The 26,509-nt window shown below is 37.2% G+C and overlaps 1 protein-coding gene across 3 annotated transcripts; it reads right to left on the minus strand.

Annotated features, from left to right (window-relative positions):
- On the minus strand, positions 1 to 26,509 carry DIPK2A (divergent protein kinase domain 2A). 3 transcript variants are annotated; one of them, XM_055295141.2, is made up of 4 exons: positions 9,395 to 11,996; positions 7,046 to 7,105; positions 6,164 to 6,467; positions 1 to 2,841 (listed from the first exon to the last, which is right to left on the minus strand). In XM_055295141.2, the coding sequence occupies exons 3-4, from the start codon at positions 6,408 to 6,410 to the stop codon at positions 2,510 to 2,512; spliced, it is 579 nt and encodes a 192-aa protein (XP_055151116.1). In that variant the 5' UTR covers positions 6,411 to 6,467; positions 7,046 to 7,105; positions 9,395 to 11,996; the 3' UTR covers positions 1 to 2,509. The 3 variants fall into 3 exon arrangements, with proteins under 3 accessions (XP_055151116.1, XP_055151115.1, XP_063466732.1); XM_055295140.2 differs by lacking the exons at positions 7,046 to 7,105; positions 9,395 to 11,996 and adding an exon at positions 25,263 to 26,509; XM_063610662.1 differs by having other exon boundaries at positions 7,046 to 11,996.

The following is a 26,509-nucleotide window of genomic DNA, read 5'->3' on the forward strand; positions in this document are numbered from 1 at the left end:
TGTGATTCTTAAAGTATTCTTTATTAAGATCATTAAAAGTTGTAGAAACAACTTTATATTATAAAGGCACAGGGAGACAGTTCGATAAAATATTCAAATTAACAGTAACTTACAGTACAAAAGACAATTTTAATGCACATACAAACCCCAAATGTCTGATTCAAAAATATTTTACTGCATCTATTAATGGGCAATGATTAAAAATATAAATTGCTGCCATATAATAAATATCTGATAGTGAACATCTTGATAGCAAAGTGAACAAAATATTTATTGCTTTTCACTTACATATTTTTCCCTGTAATTTTAAATTCCTAATTCTTTTACTATCTTCTCAACTTTTCCCAAAGATAAAATAAATTTCACATAATTTCATGGAGGGGAAATGGTAGTTATAAAAAACTACCTCAAGTAGCAATCACTGCTGGCAGTGTTTTCTCACTTTCTGTTCTGCAATCGCAATCACACTTCCAAAAAGAAAAGCAAATGTTTGCTAAACCACAGACAGACAACCTCTTTGTGACTGGTATTGTAAGGTTTATAATGAAAACTTATCAAATATAAAAGGTGCTCCCTTTTGAAAATGTGTACTTTATTTGAAGTTTTGAGTAAGAGGTGTTTGGCAATTTTAAATACTCCCCTCAAAAATCTCCCAAAGTTGCAAACAAGTCAGTTTAGTAAAATTCCAAGCACTTAAATGCTTCATTGGGGGCCAGTTGATATATGCAATGCACTAATGTGTAAAAATTAACCTAATGCAACTATTTTACAACGGAGAGCTCTTACCTTTTCTTTCCAGTTTTTAAACTGGGATTAACTTTATTGACTTCATCCTCCTATTTTTATAGCAACCTAGTTTTAGATGGTACAAGTTGAATTTCTATCACAAGACAATAAAATAACATGAAAGCATTATCCTAGTTAATGCTATTTCAACTTAAGAAATATCTACATTGAAGTATTTGATAATAATTATAAAGTTACTTAACCATATGTCATGTTCAGACAGTATGTAGCAGCTAGTAATGTGCCTGGCACACAGTTGATGCTTAATAAATAGTTGCTGAATAAATGAAAAAGAAAAACCTGACTTTGGTTGTGCATACTTTAATCACTTTCTGATTTAGAAAAAGATCTGTCTAAAGCTCACTACTGCACACTACATCAAACTTTGCTGTAAACAAAAGTAACAACTTCAAACAGAAAAATATTACCTGTTAGTGATAGTCAACTTATATAACATTTTTTAAAGAGCCCACACACTTCTACGCAAATAATTAAATTTGATGTTAACCACTGGGTAAAGACCAAAGTGGGCCGACTGGCTAACTTGTCTGCTTTACAGTAATAATGATTAGTTCCTCAATAAATAAAAGGTTACGATGCCCGATTAAATTCAAACAATGGGTACCATGTTAATTTTGCAAAACTACCCATGAATAAAAGGTAGGATAACTTTAAATTACTTGAAAGCAGTAGTTCAACTTTCAACAGAAAGAATTACCAGGAAGATCTGAATTTAATAATGACAGAGCTAAAATACTGGAAGTAGGGTGGTAAGATTAAGTAGGTGATCAATTCTATTTTAAATTCTAAACATGAGACTAGGTGTAATATTTCTTTGGCATATGCATTATTATCTTGGACTAGTTAACACTTTTTAGATACTGGGTTGTATTTTTTTCTGAATCAAAATTAACATCAATATATAGATTCTAGTATATTCTTAAAGCCTTTACAAAAGATAAAATGACATTTTGCAACATATGCCAAACTTCATGTTTAGTGTACACTTGTAATTATTGGCATAGAGGGATATAACTGTTAAATAACCTGAAATGACACCATGCAATGGTGAAACTACACAAGTTGGTGAAAAGAAGTATTTACATAATGCAATATTTAGCTTTCTTAAAAAAAAAAAACACAGTAAACCTGGGAATCCTGCCCTAACAGTAAATATGTACCAAATAGCACTGAATGAGAACTAGTAAAAATTTAAATGAACACCTACAGTAACCTGAATTTCCAAAATTTAATTAAAAAAAAAAATGGGAAAAAACCCTACACATCAGAAGGAAAAAGGGGCCTATAAAACAGGCCAATCTGACTTGACATTCAAAGTAAATGCAAGAGATTCACAAAATCATGATAGCAAATGCAAACGAAGTACGAAGTACCCTTTGATACACAAACCAATGTACTATCAGACTCATTTCCAATAGCTTAACAATATTCATTAATCCACTGAAGCATTCCGGGGTAGTGGGGAGCAGCTGATGACAGCTCAAGCCTCCAAAGTGTAAGAACATACTTATTTGCAGAAGCATCATGTGATTTTTGAAGTAATGTCTTATTTTGATGGATGTTAACATTAAGATCTATCAGTGCAGGTTTATCATCCTCTGAATGTAATACTTCCAGATTTCATTTTTTCAGACAGTTTTTTGGTGGTTTAGTTTTAGCCAGTGCTGTTTAAACGGAGAAAAAAAGGAAAGTTCACCATAGACTACCTCACGTTGTTACTTAATTGTGCTAGGTATTCACGCAGTTCTTTTGCAGCCTGGAATCTGCCATACCGCTTCTTTGGGTTGGCACACTCATCCAGCAAGGCCTCGAGCCGGCCATCTTTGGCAATTTCACTTGGTGGATCATGAAGGAGTCCTCCAGAAGTGCCACGCCAGGTGGCATGTCTGGATAAGAGGTTCTGACAAACAGCATAGTAATTGTGGTCCACAGTGGCACGAGCACAAAGAATTTCTTTTGAAAATGATAAGCAAGCCTCCTTATCACAGTCATCAAACTTGCTTTCATACCATACATCCCAATTTTCAGGTTTATCTGTGAAAGGAGGAAAAGCAGAAGTAGAAAAAAAATTTTTAAATGGTTTTCATTGCTTCCAAAAATAGAATATTTCACTAATTAATAGTATTTGTTCTACACTTTTAGGTAAAAGTATATTATAACCATAAACATTTAAATATATAAATTCATACAAACATTCACTGGGAGCCCACCAACGCTAGGCAGAAAGATTCAGAAAGGTCCCTACCACTTACAGGTTTAGTCTAGTGACTTTCCATCATACACAGAAAGTGCCATAAATATGACGCAATGCTACAGGAATAGTGGGGAATTAAATTAGCACTTGTCCCTGGGGCTGTAGAAGGCTACAAAAAGGAGAACATCTGATTTAGGTCTTAGAAGAAAACAAATCTGAAAAGAAACTAGGAAAAAATAGCATTCTAGGTTCAGGACACAGTATATGCAAAGGCATGGATGTAAGGGATTGGTCCATTTGGTTCACGAAGCAATAAGTTCACTGTGGCTAGAGTGTGAGAATCGTAGTTGGCAAGGAGATACAGGTGATGCTAGAGAAATAGGTCGTAACTTGTATAATTACGACCATAATTTATTTTATAGAAAGATAACTCTGGGCTGAAGATTGGAAGGATTAAGATCATGACAGCAACTATAGATGGCCCAGAATGAAAAGCCAGATTGGAGAAACATTTCAGGCAAAAATAAGTAAGTATATGGGTAAAGTTTAAGGTTCTAATTGGATGACAAGGTACGTAAAATTGCCATAATAGTGTCAATATTTTATATATAAACAAAATAAATATAAAGGAGCTATAAGGTATTAGGTGGGCATGTCATACATGCAACTAGAACTAGACTTGAAACTTAACGATTTTGAGGTAAGAGGGATAACAGGCATATTGAGAATACATAAGCACACATGTACTTGAAGGAGCCAAGGCTTGAAAAACAAATAGCTAGCTGTATATGGAAGAAGAAAGAGACATTTTTGGAAGAGGAAACTGCACATGGGAATGCCCAGAAGTGAGCCGATTTATTCAGGAAAACAAAAGGCCACTGTAGCAGCAGCACCGAGGGCAATAGACAGAGGGGTATTAAAAATGAAGCACTCGAAAAATACATACATACACAGGCTGGGCGGGGTGGCTCACATCTGTAATCCCAGCACTTTGAGAAGCCACGGTGGGAGGACTGCTTGAGCCCACAAGTTTGAGACCAGTCTAGGCAACATTGCGAGATCCCACCTCTACAAAAAATTAAAAAATTAGCCAGGCATGGTGGTATGTGCCTGTAGTCCCAGCTACTTGGGAGGCTGAGGCAGGAGGATCACTTGAGCCAGGGAGGTCCAGGCTGCAGTGAGCCATGATCACACCACTGCACTCCAGCCTGGGTGACAGAGACCCTGTCTCAAAAAAAGAAAAAAAAAAAAAAATCAGAAGAGGGCCAAATCACACAGATTATAGATTATGCCCTGGTAAGGTGTTTGGATTTTACTTCAAGAACAATGGGAAGTCATTAAAACCATTTAAGCAAAGGAGTAGTAAGTTAATGTTTTTTGAAGATTACTATTCCAAAAGAAGGAAGGTTACTATTCCAAAGGAGGAAACAACTTCAAGAAGTTGATACTAGTCACAATCACTTCACAAATTTGCCAATTAGGTGGTTGCTAATGGCAAGGCAGAGGTCTACGTCAGGTTTTAATGGACTAAGGAATCAATAGAGGCTGAGGAAGCAGAAAGGCAATAAATACTTTTAAAAACAGTGGGCAAGCAAGGAGAAGCAGAAGAGTCTTATATATACTTTTTATAGGGAAGCAAGAGAAGTTGGATATTAAAGGAAGGGGGTGGGACACTGAAGAAGATAATTGATGTAACAAGTTCTCAAAGAAGAATCTATCTGTTGTTGTTTTAATGAGGTTTAGACGACGAAGGACACTGAGGGAGTTGCCACAGCAAAATCTCAATTTCCCTGTGAAGAAATAAAATAAAGGTCATTTACTAGAAAGTGGAAAGAAAAGAAAGTAAATGAACAGACAGAGACTTTTGCAAAGTGGCTATGTAGAGGACCCATGAGACATCTGAAAAGAAATGACGACAGTTAAAGCAGCACTAGAGCAATGCTCACTGTATGAAATGCAAGAATACAGAAGCTATATGGTTGGATTCATCTAAGGACAGGAATTAGTAACAATTATTCCAGGAATGTCTGCATAAAATGAATTATAAAAAATTATTGTTACAAACACTGAAATAATTTTTTTAAGCTTAGGAAAATTGCACAACTCTATGAACATAATAAAAACCACCTGCTTGTGTACACTTTAAAAAAGAAAGCATAGTATACACTGCTATAATATTCACAGATGTAGGAAGAGGTAAATAGAGAGTAGAATACTCCAGCAGGGTGTTCATTTCCTGTAGGAGGATCTACATGGCAAGTCAAGAAATAATCAGAAAGTAGTCTGGTAAGTATAAAATCTGAAAAAGGGAGTGGGAAAAATCAAGTATTTAATAGGATCATGCCAAGATCATGCAAAAGGTAAATGTCAACCTAATATATGGCTGTCACATAAACTTTTCCCCAGGTGCCATAAATTTTCAGCCTTTGTTTGTCAAAAGATACTCATATTACTTTTATGAGGGGTAAAGAGAGGATTAAAAAATATAAAACCCTCACCATGGAGCAACAACCCTTTGGTTCTAGACCTACAGGCTTTGTACTTGATGCTTTAAAACTTCTGTGGCATTTAATTTTCAAAACACTTCAGACACTACCCATCTATCCCGTGAAGAACTCAAAAATAAATGGAGAGCAAAGTTTTGGGTGAGATGTAATAATCAGAATGTCAAACCAAACTCAGAGCTGCAGTGCCAGGAATCATCAAAATGGTAAAAAATAAAGTACAAGTCATATTTCAAGAACCCATACAACCATTCTGTTTTTCACTTTCAATATAGAATTCAATATATTACATGAATATAATTATATTCAACAGTTTATTATAAAATAGGCTTTGTTTTACACAATTTCCCCCAACTTTAGGCTAATGTAAGTGTTCTGGGTATGTCTGAGGTAGGCAAGACTAAGCTATGATGTCCCGTAGGTTAGATATATTTCAAATAACAGTATTTTCAACTTACACCAGGTTTATCAAGATGTAACCCCCAGTAAGTCAAAGAGTATCTGTATTTGTTTATTCACAGTGGTTATATAAAGCAAAGAAAGACTCTTAAAGTTGCCATCTAAGGAGGAAATTCAAGGCTTTATTTCATACAAGTATAAACATTATTTTGACATAGGAAAAAATGAGTAGAAAAAAATCTTAAAATTATATACTTACTTTGTCTAATTAATCTTTTGTCAGCAACCAAAACATTTTCAGCATCCACAATGATTACCTTCCCATCTCTAGGACCAACTGCAAAATTGTCAAAGCTGACGTCCAGGAGGTAGAGGGCAAATTCAAAGTCATTGTTTGTAAGCTGTTCCGCTATTTCCATTAATTGCCAAGCGAGGTCAACTCGTTTTTCCCATGGCGCATTAAAGTAACTCCACAGTTCTTCTCCAACATAATTTACAGCCACCATTCTTCCACAAGCTCCAAGATATTTTGCAAATGGCCAACCTTCATCAGACGGAAAACTCTACAAAAGAATTATCTTATTATAAGAGATTCTGATGAATATATCCTAGGTCTATCCTCAGATCCTTTCAGTAGAGATTGCTACTAGGAATGACTTTGGATTTTCTTATTACATTCAACAGTTTATTAGAGATTAACTTCATTTTTTCCTAACTCATACCAGTACTATGGACCTGAAAAAATTTAAATAGAGAACTTTACATTATAAAGCTAAAATAGGATGACAAGTCTTGCTTATCAAAATCTAAGAACCAAATTGATCGATAAGAGGGAAGATACTGTCTTTATTACCAAATCTAAAAGTATTTATGCTTTCCCTTATCTTCTTCACTTGTGTAAATGTAATCAACCAATCCTTTTATTTAAACTGATAGCACTGCAGCCTATTAACCAGCAGTTATTTACCAGGCATCAGGCACTGTGTTACGGTGGCAATTAAGGGTAAACCAAACAGTCTCCATTTAGCCATGGGCTTTTATTTTAGAAGAGCATGCAGACACCAAATAATTATGAATATGAAAAGTGTCAGGTACTAAGCAGTGGTGCAGGTCCCAGGGGAGCATTTAGTAGGGGCCTTACCTAGTCAGGAAGCAGGTGGGGTGGAATTCAGGGAAAGATTCTTGAGAGGTGTCTTTCACCCTACATCCAAAGGTTGAGAAGGGACAAACTGATATCCTATTAATGCAACCTCCACTCTGAGCACATCTGGTCCAAGTTCATCTTGCTTCCCTTTCCCAGCCATATTTTCTGTTCTCCTTGGCCCAGCCTCAAAATTATTCTTATCTTAGCAAGGTTTTCTAATGGATTTTAAAACCACTGGGAGGATTATCATCCTAAATCAAAAGAAAAGTGTTCCATGGCCATGAACACTCATTTTCACCTTAAGTAAAATAACAGGCTTTATCTAAGATTACTTTCCACTGCTAAAATACGTAACTAGAAAATGAACATTAGAGAAAAAAAGGAATCAATAAATGTGTCCCCAGGGAACAGGGAGGCCTCTTCTCGGGCCTGAGACACAACAATATTGAAATTAAGCCTCTTAATCCTACTATGGCCTCTAAGTGTGCAAATGAAAAGAGTTACAGGTCTCTCATTTGAAATCAAAAGCTAGAAACAATAGGTAGGCATAGTGAGGAAGGCACATCTAAAACTGAGATCGGCAGAAAGCTAGGCTTCTTAACCCAAACAGCCAAGCTGTGAATGCAAGGGAAATATTATCAAAAGAAATCAGAAGTGCTACGCCAGTGAACACACAAATGTTAAGAAAGCAAAACAGCCTTATTGCTAATAGGGAGAATGTTTTAGTGATCTGGGCAAAAGATCAAATCAGTCCCTTAAGCCAATACCTAATCCAGAACAAGAACCCAACTCTCCTCAATTCTATGAAGGCTCAGAGTTCAGAAGAAAAGTTTGAAGCTAGCAGAGGTTGGTTAATGCAGTTTAAGGAACAAATTCATCACCATAATATAAAAGTGCAAGGAGAAGCAGCAAGTGCTGATATAGAAACTATAGCAAATTATCCAGAAGATCTAGCTAAGATAGTCAATGAAAGTGACTAATCAACACATTTTCAATGTAGATGAAACAGCCTTCTATTGGAAGAAAATGCTCCTTAGGACTTTCACAACTAGAGCAGAGAAGTCAATGCCTGGCTTCAAAGCTTCAAAGCAAAGGTAGACTCTCTTGTTAGGGGTTAATGCAGCTGGTGACTTTAAATTGAAACCAATGATGGTTTACCACTCCAAAAATCCCAGAACACTTAAGAATGATGCTAAATTGATTTGCCTGTGCCCTATCTATGGAACAAGAAAGCCTGCATGAATGCACAATGGTTTACAGCATCCTTTACTAAATATTTTAAGCCCACCATTGAGGTCTACTGCTTAGAAAAAAAAGATTCCTTTTGAAACATGATTGCTCATTGACAATGCACCTAGCTACTCAAAAGCTCTGATGGGGATGTGCAAGGAGCTTCATGTTGTTTTCACGCCTGCTAACACAACATCCATTCTGCAGCCCACAGATCAAGGAGTAATCTCAACTTTCATGTCTTATTATTTAAGAAATACATTTTGTAAGGCTATTGCTGCCATACATAGTAATTCCTCTAATGGATCTGGGAAAAGTAAATTGAAAATCTTCTGAAAATAATTTGCCATTCTAGATGCTATTACGTGTATCTGTGACTCATGGGAAGAGGTCAAAATATCAACATTAACTGAGTTTGGAAGTAGTTGATTCTAAACCCCATGGATAACTTTGAGGGGCTCAAGACTGTAGTGGAGGAAGTAACTACAGATACAGTGAAAATAGCAAGAGAACCACAATTAGAAGTGGAGACTGAAGATGCAGACACTAAACTACTGTAATCTCATGATCAAACTTGAACAGAAGAGGAGTTGATTCCTATGGATGAGCAAAGAAAGTGGTTTCTTGAGATGGAATCTACTCCTGGTGAAGATGCTGTGAATATTGGTGAAATGACAACAAAGGCCTTAGATATGTCATAAACTTAATTGACAAACAGCAGTAGAGTTTGAGACTGACTCCAATTTTGAAAGAAATTCTACAGTGGGTAAAATGCTATGAAAAACATGGCAAGCTACAGAAAAATCCTTCATGAAAGGAAGAGTCAATTAATGCGACAAACTACACTGTCATTTTATTCTAAGAAATAACTGTCATAGCCACCCTGATCAGTCAGCAGCCATCAACACGGAGGCAAGACCCTCCACCAGCAGAAAAGATGACAATTCACTGCAGGTTTGGCTCAGATGGTCATTAACATTCTTTAGCCAACAAGTATTTTTAACTAAGGTATGTATATATTTTTTAGACATAATGCTTACATACTTAGTACACTACAGTACAATGTAAACGGAACTTCTATATGCACTGGGAAACCAAGAAATTCACGTGACTCACCTTTTATCATGATGTTTGCTTTATTGAGGTGGTCTGGAACTGAACTCTCAGTATCTCCAAGGCATGCCTGTGTCAATACTCTATTGCTAGAAACTGAACAATCTACGTACATTTAGTGACCACAAAATGAGGCTATTTTTGTATCTCTTAGAAAAACAGGCAATATTAATTTTGCCTTGAGCTTTATAAAATTGTCACAACTCAATAATATTCTTGCATTAAAATTTTTATCAACTTTAAAACAAAAAGCAAATTAAGAATTATATTTCATCCATAATTACCCAATTTCAATTGCTCCCTTTCAACTATAACAATGCACAATAGCTGTACTTGTTCTTTGTGTATATAATCTTTTTCTCTTAAATTTTAATATTGCAGCTTTGTGATGAAATCCTAATTATGTAAATGAAAAACTTATATATGAATCATTAATTATAGTAATTTAATTGATTCCATTTTTTAGTTAGATCATATCTACTGGTTCTTTAGAAATAAGAGGTAAACACATTTCTAATTTTGTGCCTTGCCTGAGAATTTTAAAATTTATTTTGGGAATCAGAAAAAGAGATTACTCGTGTCCAATATGCAGTACAAAAACTGTTGAGGAACGAAACACCACTCTCAGCTATTCTCCCCAATTTAAAATACCTCTGTGATCTTGAAATTTTCGTTAGCCAATTACAAAAGACTTAACTATTTCCCAGAAACATTCGTGTATAAAGACCCTGACATAAAAACGAATGCACTAAAATAAGAAATATATAAGATTACATAGTTGTGTCATGCAAAAAGTAAAACAAAAAACTCCTCCATACACTACTGGTATATTATTCACATGCCATATTGTAGAACAGATACAAACATATCTTTGTGAAAATAAAATAGTCTTTGACAACAGGAAAAAAGAAGAATCGGGCCAACATCTGCACATGTACAAATGCTTCCTTGTTTTTGGAACCTTTCCAACTGACAAATGGTAGTCAAAACCACACTTCATTACCCAAGTCCCCCATAGAAGAGGGTAACATATATGAGTAAATGTCACATTGAGCAACTCTACATTCATAGAGTGCTTTCTAACAATGTTAACTGAAATTCTGTTATGCCTCATTTTAAGAAGAGCACTATAGTTCTTTCATATAGTTTGCTACCTAATCTTTTGGAAGAACTTTAATCAATGAATTCACACCATTTGCTCAGATGACAAGAACTTTTCATTGTCTAGTCAAAAGTCAGATTTCATTACCTATCGAACACACTGTAGTCCAAAGAAAATCCTCAAGGAAAGCCAAAATATTTGTAATTTGCATTTAATGCAATTCTGGCTGAGAAGCAAATTACCATGGTCAAGCAGAATTTGAGAGACAAAATTTATATACGTTAGAACTTGGATTTGTTAAATGTATCAGGCAGTATGAAAATTACTTATTCCTGATTACCAAACTCCCACAGTGCATAAAACACATTAGGTAGGATAGAAAGTTTACTGCTAAGGTCTACATTTTTCTGTTTAAAACAAAATTTAAAAATCAGATTTTTCAAATTGTCTAGCACAAGCATATAGTTTAAACTAATAAAATAAAGTGTGATTTTAATAAATTATTTACAACTGAAAAAAATGTACAAACACTTTGCAACTGAAAAAAGGAACATTTAAATTTAGAATGATATCAATTCTAACTGGATTGGAGGCACGTCACTTAATTTTGCAAGGCTTTTAATCAAGATTGAATGTATGTCATAAAGTGTAATATGTAAAATTTTTTAAAGTAAATATTAAAGGTTGTACAAAGGCCCAAAACAATTATATATTTACTTTTCCATAACTGTATTTTTTTTAAATTAAGTTGGTAATAACTAAAGAAGATGTCTTTAGGAAAACAGCATGGTTAACTGCTAAGAGCTGAAAAAAATATTAAATACTTTCACTTTTAATTTTCGAAGCAAAATTTGTTGTGAATTTGAAATGTAATATCAATCAGTCTACGCATCTTTTTTAAATTTGGTAACAAAACCACAACCTACTTCTTGGATAGCATACAACTCAAATAATACTAATAACAATATTGTATGCACTGACAGTATCTTAAAGCCAAGATTTCAGAAACAAAACCACTAAGTTCGCCTTAAGAGAAGGTGATATATAATGTATATAATCGATATTAAAGACTGGAAAATTTGGATACTTTATACTCTTTATAGGAATACAATATTTCATAAAATGTGTATATTTAAAAGCCAATATAGTATATAAGTAGAATAATGAACCTTAAATGACAATGCTAGATTTTGAAGTCCCTTCCACCCCTACATCTTACTAGCTATAATGATGGCAAAGCAGCAACTTCTCTGAGCTTTGGTTTTTTCCTCTGTAAAACTGGAATATTTGTATCACCATGTTCATTAGGGCAATCTAAGGTTCAAAGAAAAAAAGATACGTACTTTGTACATTCAATACTACGTAGTAAGGAATTGTTTACCAAAGTATTTACACTTTTTTTATTATTATACTTTAAGTTCTGGGATACACGTGCAGAACACTCAGGTTTGTTATATAGGTATACACGTGCCATGGTGGTTTGCTGTACCCATCAACTTGTAATCTATATTAGGTATTTCTCCTAATGCTATCCCTCCCCCAACCCCCCACACTCCTGAAAGGCCCTGATGGGTGATGTTCCCCTCCCTGTGTCCATGTGTCCTTATTGTTCAACTCCCACTTTTGAGTCAGAACATGCGGTGTTTGGTTTTCTGTTCCTGTGTTAATTTGCTGAGAATGATGGTTTCCAGCTTCATCCCTGTCCCTGCAAAGTATGTGAACGCATCCTTTTTTATGGCTGCATAGTATTCCATGGTGTATATGTGTTACATTTTCTTTATCCAGTCTATCATTCATGGACATTTGGGTTGATTCCAAGTCTTTGTAGGGCGTGTGCCACCACGCCCAGCTCATTTTTGTATTTTTAGTAGAGACAGGGTTTCACCATTTTAGCCAGGATGGTCTCGATCTCTTGACCTCGTGATCTGCCCACCTCAGCCTCCCAAAGTGCTGGGATTACAGGCATGAGCCACCACGCCCGACCATAAATGTCTTCTTTTGAGAAGGGTCTGTTCATACCCTTCATCCTCTTTTTGATGGGGTTGTTTTATTCTTATATGTTTAAGTTCCTTGTAGACTCTGGATATTAGCCCTTTGTCAGATGGACAGATTGCAAAAATTTTCTCCCATTCTGTAGGTTGCCTGTTCACTCTGATAATAGTTTCTTTTGCTGTGCGGAAGCTCTTTAGTTTAATTAGATCCCATTTGTCAATTTTGGCGTTTGTTGCCATTGCTTTTGGTGTTTTAGTCATGAAATCTTTGACCACGCCTATGTCCTGAATGGTATTACCGTAGGTTTTCTTCTAGGGTTTTTACGGTTTTAGGCCTTATCTTTAAGTCTTTAATCCATCTTGAGTTAATTTTTTATAAGGTGTAAGGAAGGGGTTCAGTTTCAGTTTTCTGCATATGGCTAGCCAGTTTTCCCAAGACCATTGATTAAATAAGGAATCCTTTACCCATTGCTTATTTTTGTCAGTTTTGTCAAAGATCAGATGGTTGTAGATATGTGGCATTATTTCTGAGGCCTCTGTTCTGTTCCATTGGTCTATATATCTGTTTTGGTACCAGTACCATGCTTTTTTAGTTACTGTAGCCTCATAGTATAATTTGAAGTCAGGTAGCATGATGCATCCAGCTTTGTTCTTTTTACTTAGCATTATCTTGGCTATAAGGGCTCTTTTTTTGGTTCCACATGAAATTTAAAGTAGTTTTTTCTAATTCTGTGAAAAAAGTCAAAGGTAGCTTGACGGGCATAGCATTGAATCTATAAATTACTTTGGGCAGTGTGTCCATTTTTACAGTATTGATTTTTCCTCTCCACAAGCATGGAACGTTTTTCCATTTGTTTGTGTCCTCTCTGATTTCCCTGACCAGTGGTTTGTTAGTTCTCCTTCAAGAGATCCTTCACATCCCTTGTAAGTTGTACTTCTAGGTATTTTATTCTCCTTGTAGCAACCGTGAATGGGAGTTCACTCATGATTTGGCTCTGTTTGTCTATTATTAGTGTATAGGAATGCCTGTGATTTTTGCACATTGATTTTGATTTTGTATCCTGAGACTTTCCTGAAGTTGCTTATCAGTTTAAGGAGATTTTAGGGTGAGACGATGGAATTTTCTAACTATACAATCATGTCATCTGCAAACAGAGACAATTTGACTTCCTTTCTTCCTATTTGAATACCCTTTTTCTTTCTCTTGCCTGATCGCCCTGGCCAGAACTTCCAACAGTATGTTGAATAGGAAAGGTGAGAGAGGGCATCCTTGTCTTGTGCCAGTTTTCAAAGGGAATGCTTCCAGCTTTTGCCCATTCAGTATGATATTGGCTGTGGGTTTGTCATAAACAGCTCTTATTATTTTGAGACACCTTCCATCAATACCAATTTTATCGAGAGTTTTTAGCATGAAGGGGAGCTGAATTTTATCAAACGCCTTTTCTGAATCTGTTGAGATAATCATGTGATTTTTGTCATTGGCTCTGTTTACATGATGGATTACGTTTATTGATGTGCGTATGTTGAACCAGCCTTGCATCCCAGGGTTGAAGCCCACTTGATCATGGTGGATAAGCTTTTTGATGTGCTGCTGGATTCAGTTTGCCCGTATTTTATTGAGGATTTTCGCCTTGCTGTTCATCAGGAGTATTGGCCTGAAATTTTTGTGTGTGTGTCTCTGCCAGGTTTTGGTATCAGGATGATGCTGGCCTCATAAAATGAGTTAGGGAGGAGTCCCTCATTTTCTATTGTTTGGAATAGTTTTAGAAGAAATTGTACCAGGTCTTCTTCGTACCTCTGGTAGAATTTGGCTGTGAATCCGTGTGGTCCTGGACTTTTCTTGGTTGGTAGGCTATTAATTACTGTCTCAATTTCAGAACTTGTTATTGGTCTATTCAGGGATTCGGCTTCTTCCTGATTTCGTCTTGGGAGGGTATATCTGTCCAGGTATTTATTCATTTCTTCTAGATTTTCTAGTTTATTTGCATAGAGGTGTTTATAGTATTCTCTGATGGTAGTTTGTATTGCTAGCGGTCTATTTTTTTTAATCTTTTCAAAAAACCAGCTCCTGGATTCATTGATTTTTTTTTTTTAAGGGTTTTTCATGTCTCTATCTCCCCTTCAGTTCTGCTCTGATTTTAGTTATTTCTTGTCTTCTGCTAGCTTTTGAATTTGTTTGTTGTTGCTTCTCTAGTTCTTTTAATTGCAATGTTAGGATGTCGATTTTACACCTTGTTTTCTCCTGTGGGCATTTAATGCTATAAATTTCCCTCTAAACACTGCTTTAGCTGTGTCCCAGAGATTCTGGTATGTTGTGTCTTTGTTCTCATTGGTTTCAAATAACCTATTTACTTCTGCCTTAATTTTGTTATTTACCCAGTAGTCATTCCAGAGCAGGTTGTTCAGTTTCCATGTAGTTGTGTGGTTTTGAGTGAGTTTCTTAATCCTGAATTTTAATTTGATTGCACTGTGGTCTAAGAGACTGTTTGTCATGATTTTCATTCTTTTGCATTTGCTGATGAGTGTTTTACTATTTTAGAATAAGTGCAATACGATGCTGAGAAGAATGTGTATTCTGTTGATTTGGGGTGGAGAGTTCTGTAGATGTCTATTAGGTCCACTTGGTCCAGAGCTGAGTTCAAGTCCTGAATATCTTTGCTAATTTTCTGTCTCGTTTGTCTAATATTGACAGTGGGGTGTTAGTCTCCCACTATTATTGTGTGGGAGTCTAAGTCTCTTTGTAGGTCTCTAAGAACTTACTTTATGAAACTAGGTGTTCCTGGTACTGGGAGCATGTATATATAGTTAGCTCTTCTTGTTGCATTGATCCACTTACCATGATGTAATGCCCTTGTCTTTTATGATCTTTGTTGGTTTAAGGTCTGTTTTATCAGAGACTAGGATTGCAACCCCTGCTTTTTTTTTTTTTTGCTTTCCATTTGCTTGGTAAATGTTTCTCCATCACTTATTTGGGCCTGTGTGTGTCTCTGCACGTGAGATGGGTCTCCTGAATACAGCACACTGGTGGGTTCTAACTATCCAATTTGCCAGTCTGTGTCTTTTAATTGGGGCATTTAGCCAATTTACATTTAAGGTTAATATTGTTATGTGTGAATCTGATCCTGTCATTATGATGCTAGCTGGTTATTTTGCCCATTAGTTGATGCTGTTTCTTCATAGTGTCAATCATCTTTACAACTGGTATGTTTTTGCAATGGCTTGTACTGGTTTTTCCTTTCCATATTTAGTGCTTCCTTCAGGATCTCTTTTAAGGCAGGCCTGGTGGTGACAAAATCAGCATTTGCTTGTCTGGAAAGGATTTTATTTCTCCTTTGCTTATGAAGCTTAATTTGGCTGGATATGAAATTCTGGGTTGAAAATTCTTTCCTTTAAGAATGATGAATATTGGTCCCCACTCTCTTCTGGCTTACAGGGTTTCTGCAGAGAGATCTGCTGTTAGTCTGATGGGCTTTCTTTATTTAAAATTTTTAAATAACAATTCCAGACATTCATCAAAAGATATGCTTATCTTCGTGTACCTACTAAACACCTACTAAAATGGCAGCTACAAATAATGAACCCCCTTCCAAACAGAGTGAAGAACCACTAAATTAGAGAAACATCTTTACTGACCTCCAGTAATTTCTAACTCATAATGAAATATATAGACTAGTCACTAAACTCTTAAAAGCACTGATGCTATAAGAAATGTAGAGAGCATCCACAAGCACTAAAAATGCAAGACACTTAAAAATTGGAAACATGTACACACATAAACACAGTATTTTAACTTGCTTTTTATTACTGATAAGCACAAAACAAATTCCAAATGCTGAAATAACCTATAATCTACCTAGATCAAAATCAAATATTTTATGTGATCAATAAAGAAAATGTAAAATCAAAGAAATTTAGAGTTTAACTGTACCTCAAATGTAAATCCAGTTCAATCTTATTAGTACAGTGTTAAATGCTTTACCTAAAGTCACACAGGTAGTAAGAAGCAAATTTAGCCCAAGCTATAATTATCTTCACAAGAGTCAAAATGAATTCAAAAGATAGATTAACACAACCCCCCTCAAGCCAATATCCCTTTGTTGAAGTTAAACTTTATTAGTTTGGGGTGGTTTTTTTGAGTTTTATTTTTTGTTTTTGTTTCTGTTTATTTATCATCTGTTTAAGAATTTTTCAGATTTTACAAAGGTAACGGTTTATATATTACATAGGAGCATTCCAGAAGCCAACATTATGCTGGAAAAATAATGTTAAGATTGATTATTTAACCTAAGTGATCTCCACCTAGGCTGAGACCTAAAGGATGAGTTTAATATTAAACAGACTGGAGATGGGGCAGTTCAGGCACATGAAAAGCCAGAAAGTATCTTCTCAGAAATGAATAAAAGACCAAAGCAGCTGCAGTGAAATGAATGGGGAAATGACTTGCAGTAATGGAATCTGGAGAGTGAAGCAAGGACCAGATCATGTTGGGACTTACAGAATCAAACAGAAATCTTCAACACAACCTTTATAGCATGGTCTATATGTATGTCATGCAAAAACAAATACATGTCAAAATCTTAATGTTCAGGATTATCTTACACACTGAAATCAAACAGTATGCTATGGTATATTTACCTTATTCTAAAAAACAAGTCTTTAAAATATCACGATAACATCCTTTGATCAATATCCATCATCCTGCCAGGTTAATAAGGCCATTTCATTCTATCATGCCATAACACAGTCATGAAAAGGGTGGACATGGAATATATGAGTAAAGATACATAAAAGAATACATTTTGGTTTTGTTTATTTACTTACAAAAAATAAATGACATGAGACTAATAGATTAAAATAGAGTCTACTTAAAAGTGCTTGTATTCTTTTTTCTCCTACATGACCAAAAATATTGTATACTAAATTTAAACGATAAAAATTCCTTTTACACTATACAAAATATTTTATAACACTTCATTACCTCATAATATTCCATTAAAAGGAACATAGCTTTGCAGTTTGCCTTGAGAGAAAATAAATACAGACCAAGAGATGTGTTACCATGCAAGACTGATTTTTGTTAAAGTTGAAAGTTCTTAGTATAAACAAACTAACTTCAAAAAAACTATTAATAAAACATACAATCTAAAATGTGAATATCGATTTTCTACATAACTGGCATTTCTACAAAAAAAAAAAGTTTAAGCTTGAAAACACTCTTAGAAAGTATATGCCATCAAAAGCATAGAATATGCTTAAAGGGGCCAGGCGCCGTGGCTTCACGCCTATAATCCCAGCACTTTGGGAGGCGGAAGTGGGCAGATCACCTGAGGTCAGGAGTTTGAGACCAGCCTGGCCAACATGGTGAAACTCGTCTCTACTAAAAATACAAAAATTAGCCGGACGTGGTGGTGAGCACCTGTAATCCCAGCTACTCAGGAGGCTGAGGCAGAATTGCTTGAACCCAGGAGGCAGAGGTTACAGTGAACTGAGATCACACCACTGCACTCCGGCCTGGGTGACAGAGTGAGACTCCGTCGAAATACAGACAGACAGACAACAAAAGAAAAGAAAGAAAGAGCTAACAAGTTTTAAAATTATTTTTTAAAGCCCAAATTTGAATGAAATCCCATTGTAGTAACGCATGTTATAACAGCTGTTCATAAAGATTAGTCAACTGTACTGGTGACAGACTAATGTGTTCACAGTTTGGTGAACTGTCTGGAGGGGAGATATAGTAAAATTACTGAGATGATTTAATGGTTACTGAATTTTTGCTAAAATTTCTCTAAGATCTTAGCTTCTTAATTTATACTGCTAAACAGCAGCCAAAATCCATTGCAAATACTGTAGAAGCTTAACAATTTCAAGATTTTTAAGTCCTAGCATATGTCCCATTTATTTCATGAAATAATTTTCCAAATGCCATTTTCCACCCACCTCAAATTCCAACAATATTAAGCAATGCCTTGAAAATAGTAAGGTTGTGTTATTTTACTGAATATCATGTCCAACAGCTGTATCTAAAATTGGAAACTGATGTCAAAACACATTTTAAAAAAAACTAAATTTAATAGAAATAATCTTTTAGAATAAATTGCTTAAGAAATGCTGCCCCCACAAAAAAAAAAAAAAAAAAACAGAAAACAAAACAAAAACACTTCGCTTGTTCACAAGTTTTAAATATGCGTAAGTTTACTAGTCTCAACTGACCCTTACTGTGTCCCAGGGGTGTACAGATCAGTTCCTGGCACTATTGACCAATTCCACATAATTACTGTCAGATCTTTTCATTTCAGAATTAAACCCCAAAAAAGCATTAGAAAGAAAAAATACGAAGACGACACTGATGCATCATACTTACTTCAGATTATAAATCTTTTAAGATTCTGTCTCAGAGTCTAAGGTCCAGACTTAACCTGTTTTTTTGTACTACCATTTGCCAATGTACCAAATAGAATTCCAAACTACAATAATGATTTACAGAGAAAAAAAGAAACTATTCGCTTTTTACTACTTAATCCTTATCTAAACCCTCTTTCCTACCATATTCATTCTATTCATTATACTTTATATGAGACAAATCCCTAAACCCCTTTTAAACTACTATTTTTTAAAAAACTATAGCCTGAATAGGTACATATGATTTACGTATATGTAAGGACGGTGACATTTGAATGTCTGCAATAAGAAAAGTAGGATTTTTACATTTCTAAGACAGACATCAGCATAATGTACTAAAGAACTTTTAACTACTATAGCTGTCTAAAAATGGAATAAGCTGATTTTCGAAGAAATAATACACTGTAAAAAGCTTTACAACTGAAAATATTTAACAGATATTACTTGAATAATCCTGTCTTCTTTAATCTTTAAAACAATCCTGTTAGGTAAGTATTAACAACCCCATTTTACTGATTAAAAAAACTTAGAATCTGAAACATTAAGTGACTTGCTCAATACCATCCAACAACTTTGTGGTAATACAGAATGTGAACTGGATGCTCTATCAATACTGTCCCCTCCACCCTTCCTCCCACTCTCCACGCCCATCTAATGGCAAAATCTCTGAAACTTTCCCTGGTACCATTCCTATCAATATACAACGAGATGTCCCTCCCTGAGTCATCTGAGTCATGTGACAGCGTGTGTGTGTGTGTGTGTGTGTGTGTATATATATATATACCTTTTGTATAGGGCTTATTACATTACATGGATTGTATAATAATTAGTTATTTGTGTACCTACTTCCTACATAGTAAGCTACTTGTTTCCTAGGGCCGTCTTCCCATCCTTTGAATCCAAATGCCTTGTAACAGATTGTAAAATGAACAGACAAACTCAGTTCTTTTGTTTATAAATTCAAAGAGCTCTCAAGAATGTCACAGACAACTTCCTATCACCGTATACTAACCTCACCTTACACTAATAATTTTCAGTCATGTTACAATCATTGACTAAAGTTCATCAAATGTATTAGAAAAATGCAGGATTTAAGTTATAAGGCCATAATTTAATATATAGGTAATGAGTGAAAGCTGAAGAAAGAAAAAAATAGCATTCTGTGAAGAGTCAGCAGCAATGACAGAAAAATAGGAAGTAAGCCAGAGACCACAAACCAAAAAAACAGAATAAAAACCAGTTTGACAATCCCCTGGGAAGCTGGACACCCATGTCCAGAAGATCTATAAAAACAAGCTTTCTATTTCCCAACATGTGTGAAGAATATGTGCTAACCTATGCAATGGAAATATAAAGAATAGTTCAAAGACTGGACAAAAGTATATAAAGGACAAAATTCATAATGGTCAAAAGATACGGATACGTCCAGAAACTAGACCAGGATGTCAAATGACTTTGCTATACTGATTCTGAAGTGATGCTTTCTTAAGGGCGATTGTCTGTTTCTACGGTCTTTCTAAAATAAAAGTACCCACCCCCTTTTTGGACTTGAGGTACCCAGAATTGTTTATTTTTGTTTGATTATCTTGAAGGGCAATCAAAAGTGTCAATGGACTCTCAGATGAAAAGCCACAAAAAGTTCAAAAACTTACAAAATTTATTAGATTAAAAACTGCTCTACTAAGAACCATCTCTAATGTGTTCTGAAGAAATCTAGGAAATCTAGGAAGACAGTTACTAAAGAAACAGCCAGTGAAGGAGAAGTAGGTGGTTCCTTAAGCTGTTGTTTGAAAAGAAATTCCTGAAACAAAGTCTGGAACATCCTTTTGCACACTATTGCCTCACAAGATCCTTCGCTACCCTTAACACCACATATTTCCCCTTAAAGGAAGGTTTTGGTTTTTGTTTTGTTTTAATTTGATTCCATGTGTGTAAAAATTTGGGGGTAGGAAGAAAGGCTTGAAAGAGAGCATCCAACTCACAATCCCCTTTCAGAAGAGCTTAATTAAACCCACTCGTTAAAGTTCAAACGAAAACAACAACAACAACAAAAATAAATTTCTCAAGAGTTTGAAAGCCCCAGAATGTTGCAGTTGAAAAGGATCTAATCCAATAGCTTCATTTTATAAAGAAGGAAGTGAGTCCAATAGTAAAAATCTATCAACTTTTCTAAAGTACTGTTAGCTAAATAACCTTTTGTTTACTTCAAAAACTACATTTTCACCAGTGAACTTCAAAAATATGTTGTTCCCTACATAAATTACTTTTAAAGGCAAAAACAACATTCACTGAAAGTTTTCTACAAAAAATTATATCAAAGTAATAATGGACAAAAATCAGTATAACTAAAGTATGGTTGATATTCAAAATCACCATTATTTTAAGGTGATCCATACCCCAAATGAGCTTCAAAACAGCTGATCAAATGCATCAGACAGTTGAAGTTACCTTTACTTTATTCAATATCTAACATTTATTGAATGCTTACAATTTACCAGATACTACGTGAAGTACTTTGCATGTATTATATCATTTACAAGAACAGAAAAGCAAGCTTAAAAGCCATAGCTTAATGATAGTCATATACTATAAAAATAAAGTAAATCCTATTAAAACCATGATTCAGAAAATTTAAGGCAAATGAAGTTCCACAAATAGTAACATTCCCAGCTTGTCCCCCTAAACAACAAAGAGCTTTCTCCATTTCCTACAAACAAGACCATCTTCACTACTTCCAGGTTATAAAGTCAGAGATTCTGTCTGAACTTCAAGAAATCCAGACAGCATTTCTCTCTCTCTCTCTCTCTCTCTCTCACACACACACACACACACACACACACACACACTCCCCTTCTGTAAATTCAATCGGTTAAATACAAATACTGATAGAAAATTTATCAACAATAACCTGTCATCTTGCCAATTACTTCAACTTCATTTTTGAATACTCCAAGATTCCTATTTACACAATATAAAAATCAACACAGTTCCTCTCCTCCATTTTTTTTCCATAGGATTACAGTATACCTGGCACTAAAATACACACATCTTAGTGAAGTAAAAATGTGAAGACGAGAAAAAGGTATCAGAGTAGAAGATAAAGGTACTACTAGCATTATCTTGTTGCTTGATGTTTATAAACATTTTTTAGAAGATAATAATTCTATGGGTAAACTGTTGTAAACTAGTGAAACTATCCAACAATAGGAAGAAAGCCATACTCTCATGCCATTTCATATGGGGAAATTTATGTCACAAATCTTTACAGCCTTACATACATAAGGTATGTGTGTAAACATCTTATAGACAATATCTTTCACCCCTCCTTTCAAGGCATAATAGCAACTTCAATTTTTTACTGTTTTTTCAAATCAGAAGAGGTGAGTTTAATGGATTAAATTCATAAGTATTTTTCAGTTCTTAAGCACCTTATCGAAAGAAATTTTTACATGCTTATTTTGAAGCATGCTTATGATACTGGAAGTTTTGTTAAGAATACTTTGATGAATTCAGTTCAAAGACTTTTTTTTCCCTAAAGTTGTTAATTTTTGGACAATATAAGAAAAATCTAGTTTGTCACCAGCTGTCCAAAAATTCGACAAGTAGCTCCCTCTCCTGGAGGAAAAAAGTGAGTTCCTCTTCAAGCTGTTAAAACACTTGTACTCTTAAAAATATATTTTTTTAATACATGAAGCAATAAACAGCCAAATCTGTTTTTCTATAAGCATTAATTAATATCCCAGTATTGCTGTAAACAGCTATAAACAGTTTCATAGAAACCTGTATAAATACTAAAAATGTAGTTTCCTAGCTAACAAAGGTAATGAACATCATGGTTTGACTTACTGTACAGCAACCTTTGTACTTGATCACAGAATGTTGAGATACCTTTCATTTTGGTAATTTTATACAATCATCAATCCTCAAGTATATTGTTCAGACTTGTAAATTCACTAGCTTTTACCAAAGATCAAGTGATTCTACAAAGAAAGCAGCAGCTCTCTGAAAACTCTTATTTAAAAATATCTTCTTCCTCTACTTGCTTGTTAATCAGTTTTTAAAAAAATAACATGCCTATATGACTGGCTGGTACTAAGGACTCCAAAATTATATTACACAGTACGTAATTAGCTATAATTATAATATATATATTAGTATTAGTACTATTCCTGGGAACTGGGTTGTGTAAATTAAAAATGTAACTTACAAATCTCACACTCTAAAACGTGGAGACATGTTTCATCACATACTAAAAACAAATTCTTATCCTATGGCCCATGTGTTTACCCACTCGGAGCAATTGTGTCATTATGTGTCATATATAAGAAAATAGTTGTGCTTTTTCAAAAAAGGCTGTTTCATCACTAAAGATGAGAACAGATAAAGGGTAAGTTTGAGGGAAAAGTTAAACAGAAAACAAGATACAAGCACACTTGACTATCTCAACTACAAAGTAAACTGAGAATGCCATGAGAAGTTCAAACGTAAAAAAATATAAAACCTTCCTGCACAAAGCACAAATTTACCTTAGTGTAAATCAGATGCCAAAGTTTCTCAAATTCAATGCTATGACTACACTTATAAAGAACTGGCTACATAATGTTCTTAAAATATCAATTCTACTATTAGTTGTTACTAATACATCACTATTCAAAATTACCTAATAAAAAAATCTTTCGGTAGGGACGCCAGCATTTTAAGTACAGTAAATGTATATTACTAAGACAGCTCCTTGCTAAATTTCTGGGTCTCAGAGAATTTGTCCGGGTATCTACTTCAGCAAACTGCTAACACGATCTCCAAGAACCAACCTTGCTAATATAAACAAGGCTTTTTTTCTTTTAAAGATAGCTTAATGAGAAACTTCAGCTCAAGTGTATGTACATCATAAATATAGGCTAAACCTTTAGAGACTGACTAGTTCGGGAACTCCTGAATAAAGAAAATTTCTTCAAGGGAAGTTTAACCAGTTTTATGCATCCATTCAGTTAGGAGATACAGCAGTATTTAAAACACACTCTGACTTTAAAATTAACCCAATACACATAGCCTCTGATGTCCTAAAACTTACTGAGACCCATACTAAAGTTTCATCTGAGGCAAAATATTTGTGTTACATTATTTGGCTGAACTAATCAAACGAAGCTGGTTTCTTTTAGCTAACATGGACAGTGTAGAGCTTGAGAAAATAAAGAATTCTGCACTTTCCTATTCATGCATTTTAGAAAAAACAAACAAAAAAACCCTGTACCTCCAGCCCTCAGTGACATTCTTAGCAACCCAGAAAGAATGTGAAGTATACCAAAATTACTTGTGAACTTTAAGTCATTTTTTTCTCTTGTCATGGAAAGGAGCACGGTAACTTTTCCTGCAGACAGAAGGAGAAACCACAACCCCACAGTTGTAATCACTGTTCAAGGACACCGCACTGAAGCTGGGTGGGAATGTGCAGAAACAAGTAAATACTCCGAAAGTAAACAGTGTTTTTGTTTTTTGTTCTCTTTTTGATGTCACCAGTAAAGATTCCATCCTATTCCCCTAAAAGACACACTACTTTTCAAAACAGTCAGACGAGAGCAAATAACGCAATTGGCGAAAGGCAAGAATCTCCTTCCCTGATACTCGCCGTGGCCTAATATTTCATCTCCCTTCAACTAGATTACCAGATGAATAGGGCAGGTCACAGGATCAGGATGAAAATGTCTGTCTGGCCTTAAGCCCTCCCAGCCCCAAGTCCAACGCTGCCTTACTTTTCCTGTTCTTGATTCTAATCCCACCCAAAGCTCGGCTCACAGATTAAACCCACCCCGACCACTGTCCCGTTCTCCGACTTCATCCTCCTCAACTTGTCCTCGAATTAGCTGTCCAAATGACTGCCAGATAAATGAGCGAAAACAAAGACTCTGAGACCGAAGTTAGGCCAGCCACCAGTGCCAGAAAAGGAACAGCGAATGCGGTTTAAAACACTTCAGAAGAACTAAGAAAGGTCCAAGGGCTCGTGAACAGCCTGCGTCGCGGACCTGCAAGCCCCGGCAGATAAAAACAGAAAGACAGGGTAGAGAGCGGAAGGAAACTCGCGGTAGAGACATTTTGGGGAGCGTTAAGAGACGCACTCCCTCTGGCGTTGAAAGATCCGCAGTCAAATCCCAAATGCGCCCGAATCTAGGTGACAAGAGCAGACTCTCCATCAGCCGGGTCGCCCTCGGCCTCCCTGCACAGCCCCGGGGTTCCCCCGGAGCCGCCCCTTCCCACGCCTGCAGCCTGGCCCAGCCGGGCCGAGTCCGAACTGGCGGCAAGCGCGGGCGGAGCCACTTCTCCCGACTCCGGTTCCCACGCGCGGCCCCTACCAGGACGCCCCCCGCCCTGGCTCCGCGCCTACCTGTAGCACCAGCGGCTCGGGGTTGAAGGCCAGGGTCAGCAGCAGCTGCATGCGCTCCGAGTCCTTGAGGTTGCGGAGCAGGAAGCTGCCCGAGTCCTTGGTCTCCGCGTAGCGGCGCACCAGGCGGTCGAGAAGGCGCTGCGAGGGGCAGTGCACCAGGTCCGACCAGCCCTCCACCGCCTCGGGCGTGAGCAGACGCACGTCGCCGTTGAGGCGCGCGAACTCGGTCCGGGGCATGGCCTGCAGCAGGTCGCAGCGGGGCCGGCCGGTAGCCCGCTTGCAGATGCTCTGGTCGAGCTGCGCCAGCTCGCGCTGCGAGCCGAGGCGCTTGAGCACCACTCGGCGGCGGCCGCCCTCGCGGGGCTCGCCGTACTGCGCGAAGTACACGTTCTTCACGTTGAGGAAGTCCAGCAGGCGCAAGCGGCCCCACGCCTCGAATACCACCTGCCCGTTGAGGAAGCGGCGGCACCAGCTCGTGCCGAAGCACGCCGGGCACTTATTGAGCTGCAGGAAGCGCCGGTCGGCCAGCTCGTTGCGCTGCCAAGAGGCGAGCAGCGACGGCGAGTGCAGCACCATCAGCACCAACAGGCTGCCCAGCGCCGCCAGCTTCAGCGAGCGGGACAGGCGGCCCAGCTTCGGGGGCACCAGGCGCCACATACCGCCCGCCCGCCCGCAACGGGAGGGCGAGGGCACCCCCGGGGCGCCCCCGCCGCGCCAAGACCCGAAGAGCTACCGGCAGGAACCCGGTCCAGAGAAGGAGCTAGCGCGCGGGCTGGGGCGGAGGGCGGAGTAGGTGTGTGAAAGAGGAAGACGGGGAGCGGGAAGGCGCGGGCCTGAGCGGGCTGCGACTTCTCCCAGTCACTAGTCTCCACAACTCTCGAGCTCCCTCCTCCTAGCTCCCCGCCCTCCGACTCCGGCGGCGCCTGCTCCACGCCAGCCAAGTTATAGAGGAGCGGGAGGGGGAGGGAGTGCGGGGGCCCGACGGCCGCGCGCCCGTGCCGGCGCGCACGCGTACTGCCGGCTTGGCACGAAAGCTGCGGCGGCAGCCGGCCACAACGAGTGGGGTCTGCGAGGAAAGGAGGGACTCACGGAAGGGGATGAGGAGCTAGGATGTCTCACACCCACAAGCAGCAACGCACGTCTCAGAGCCGCACACCCTTACTTGTGCGCGCTGGTTCTCCTGAGACCAAGAAGCGGGGCGGGGGCGGAGCCAGAGGGGCGGAGCGAGCGCGTCGCGCGCCGCCCGG

Source organism: Symphalangus syndactylus, chromosome 10 (assembly GCF_028878055.3).
Source record: "Symphalangus syndactylus isolate Jambi chromosome 10, NHGRI_mSymSyn1-v2.1_pri, whole genome shotgun sequence".
NCBI lineage: Eukaryota > Metazoa > Chordata > Mammalia > Primates > Hylobatidae > Symphalangus > Symphalangus syndactylus.

What these genes read in the sequence shown, in the direction of transcription:
- DIPK2A (XM_055295140.2), bottom strand. Translation starts at nt 25,919, where the DNA reads ATGTGGCGCCTGGTGCCCCCGAAGCTGGGCCGCCTGTCCCGCTCGCTG. An exon ending in CCGAGCCGCTGGTGCTACAG is followed by an intron (nt 6,468 to 25,262) that starts GTAGGCGCGGAG and finishes ATTCTTTTGTAG; the next exon opens with AGTTTTCCGTCTGATGAAGG. An exon ending in CAAAAGATTAATTAGACAAA is followed by an intron (nt 2,842 to 6,163) that starts GTAAGTATATAA and finishes CTCCTTTCACAG; the next exon opens with ATAAACCTGAAAATTGGGAT.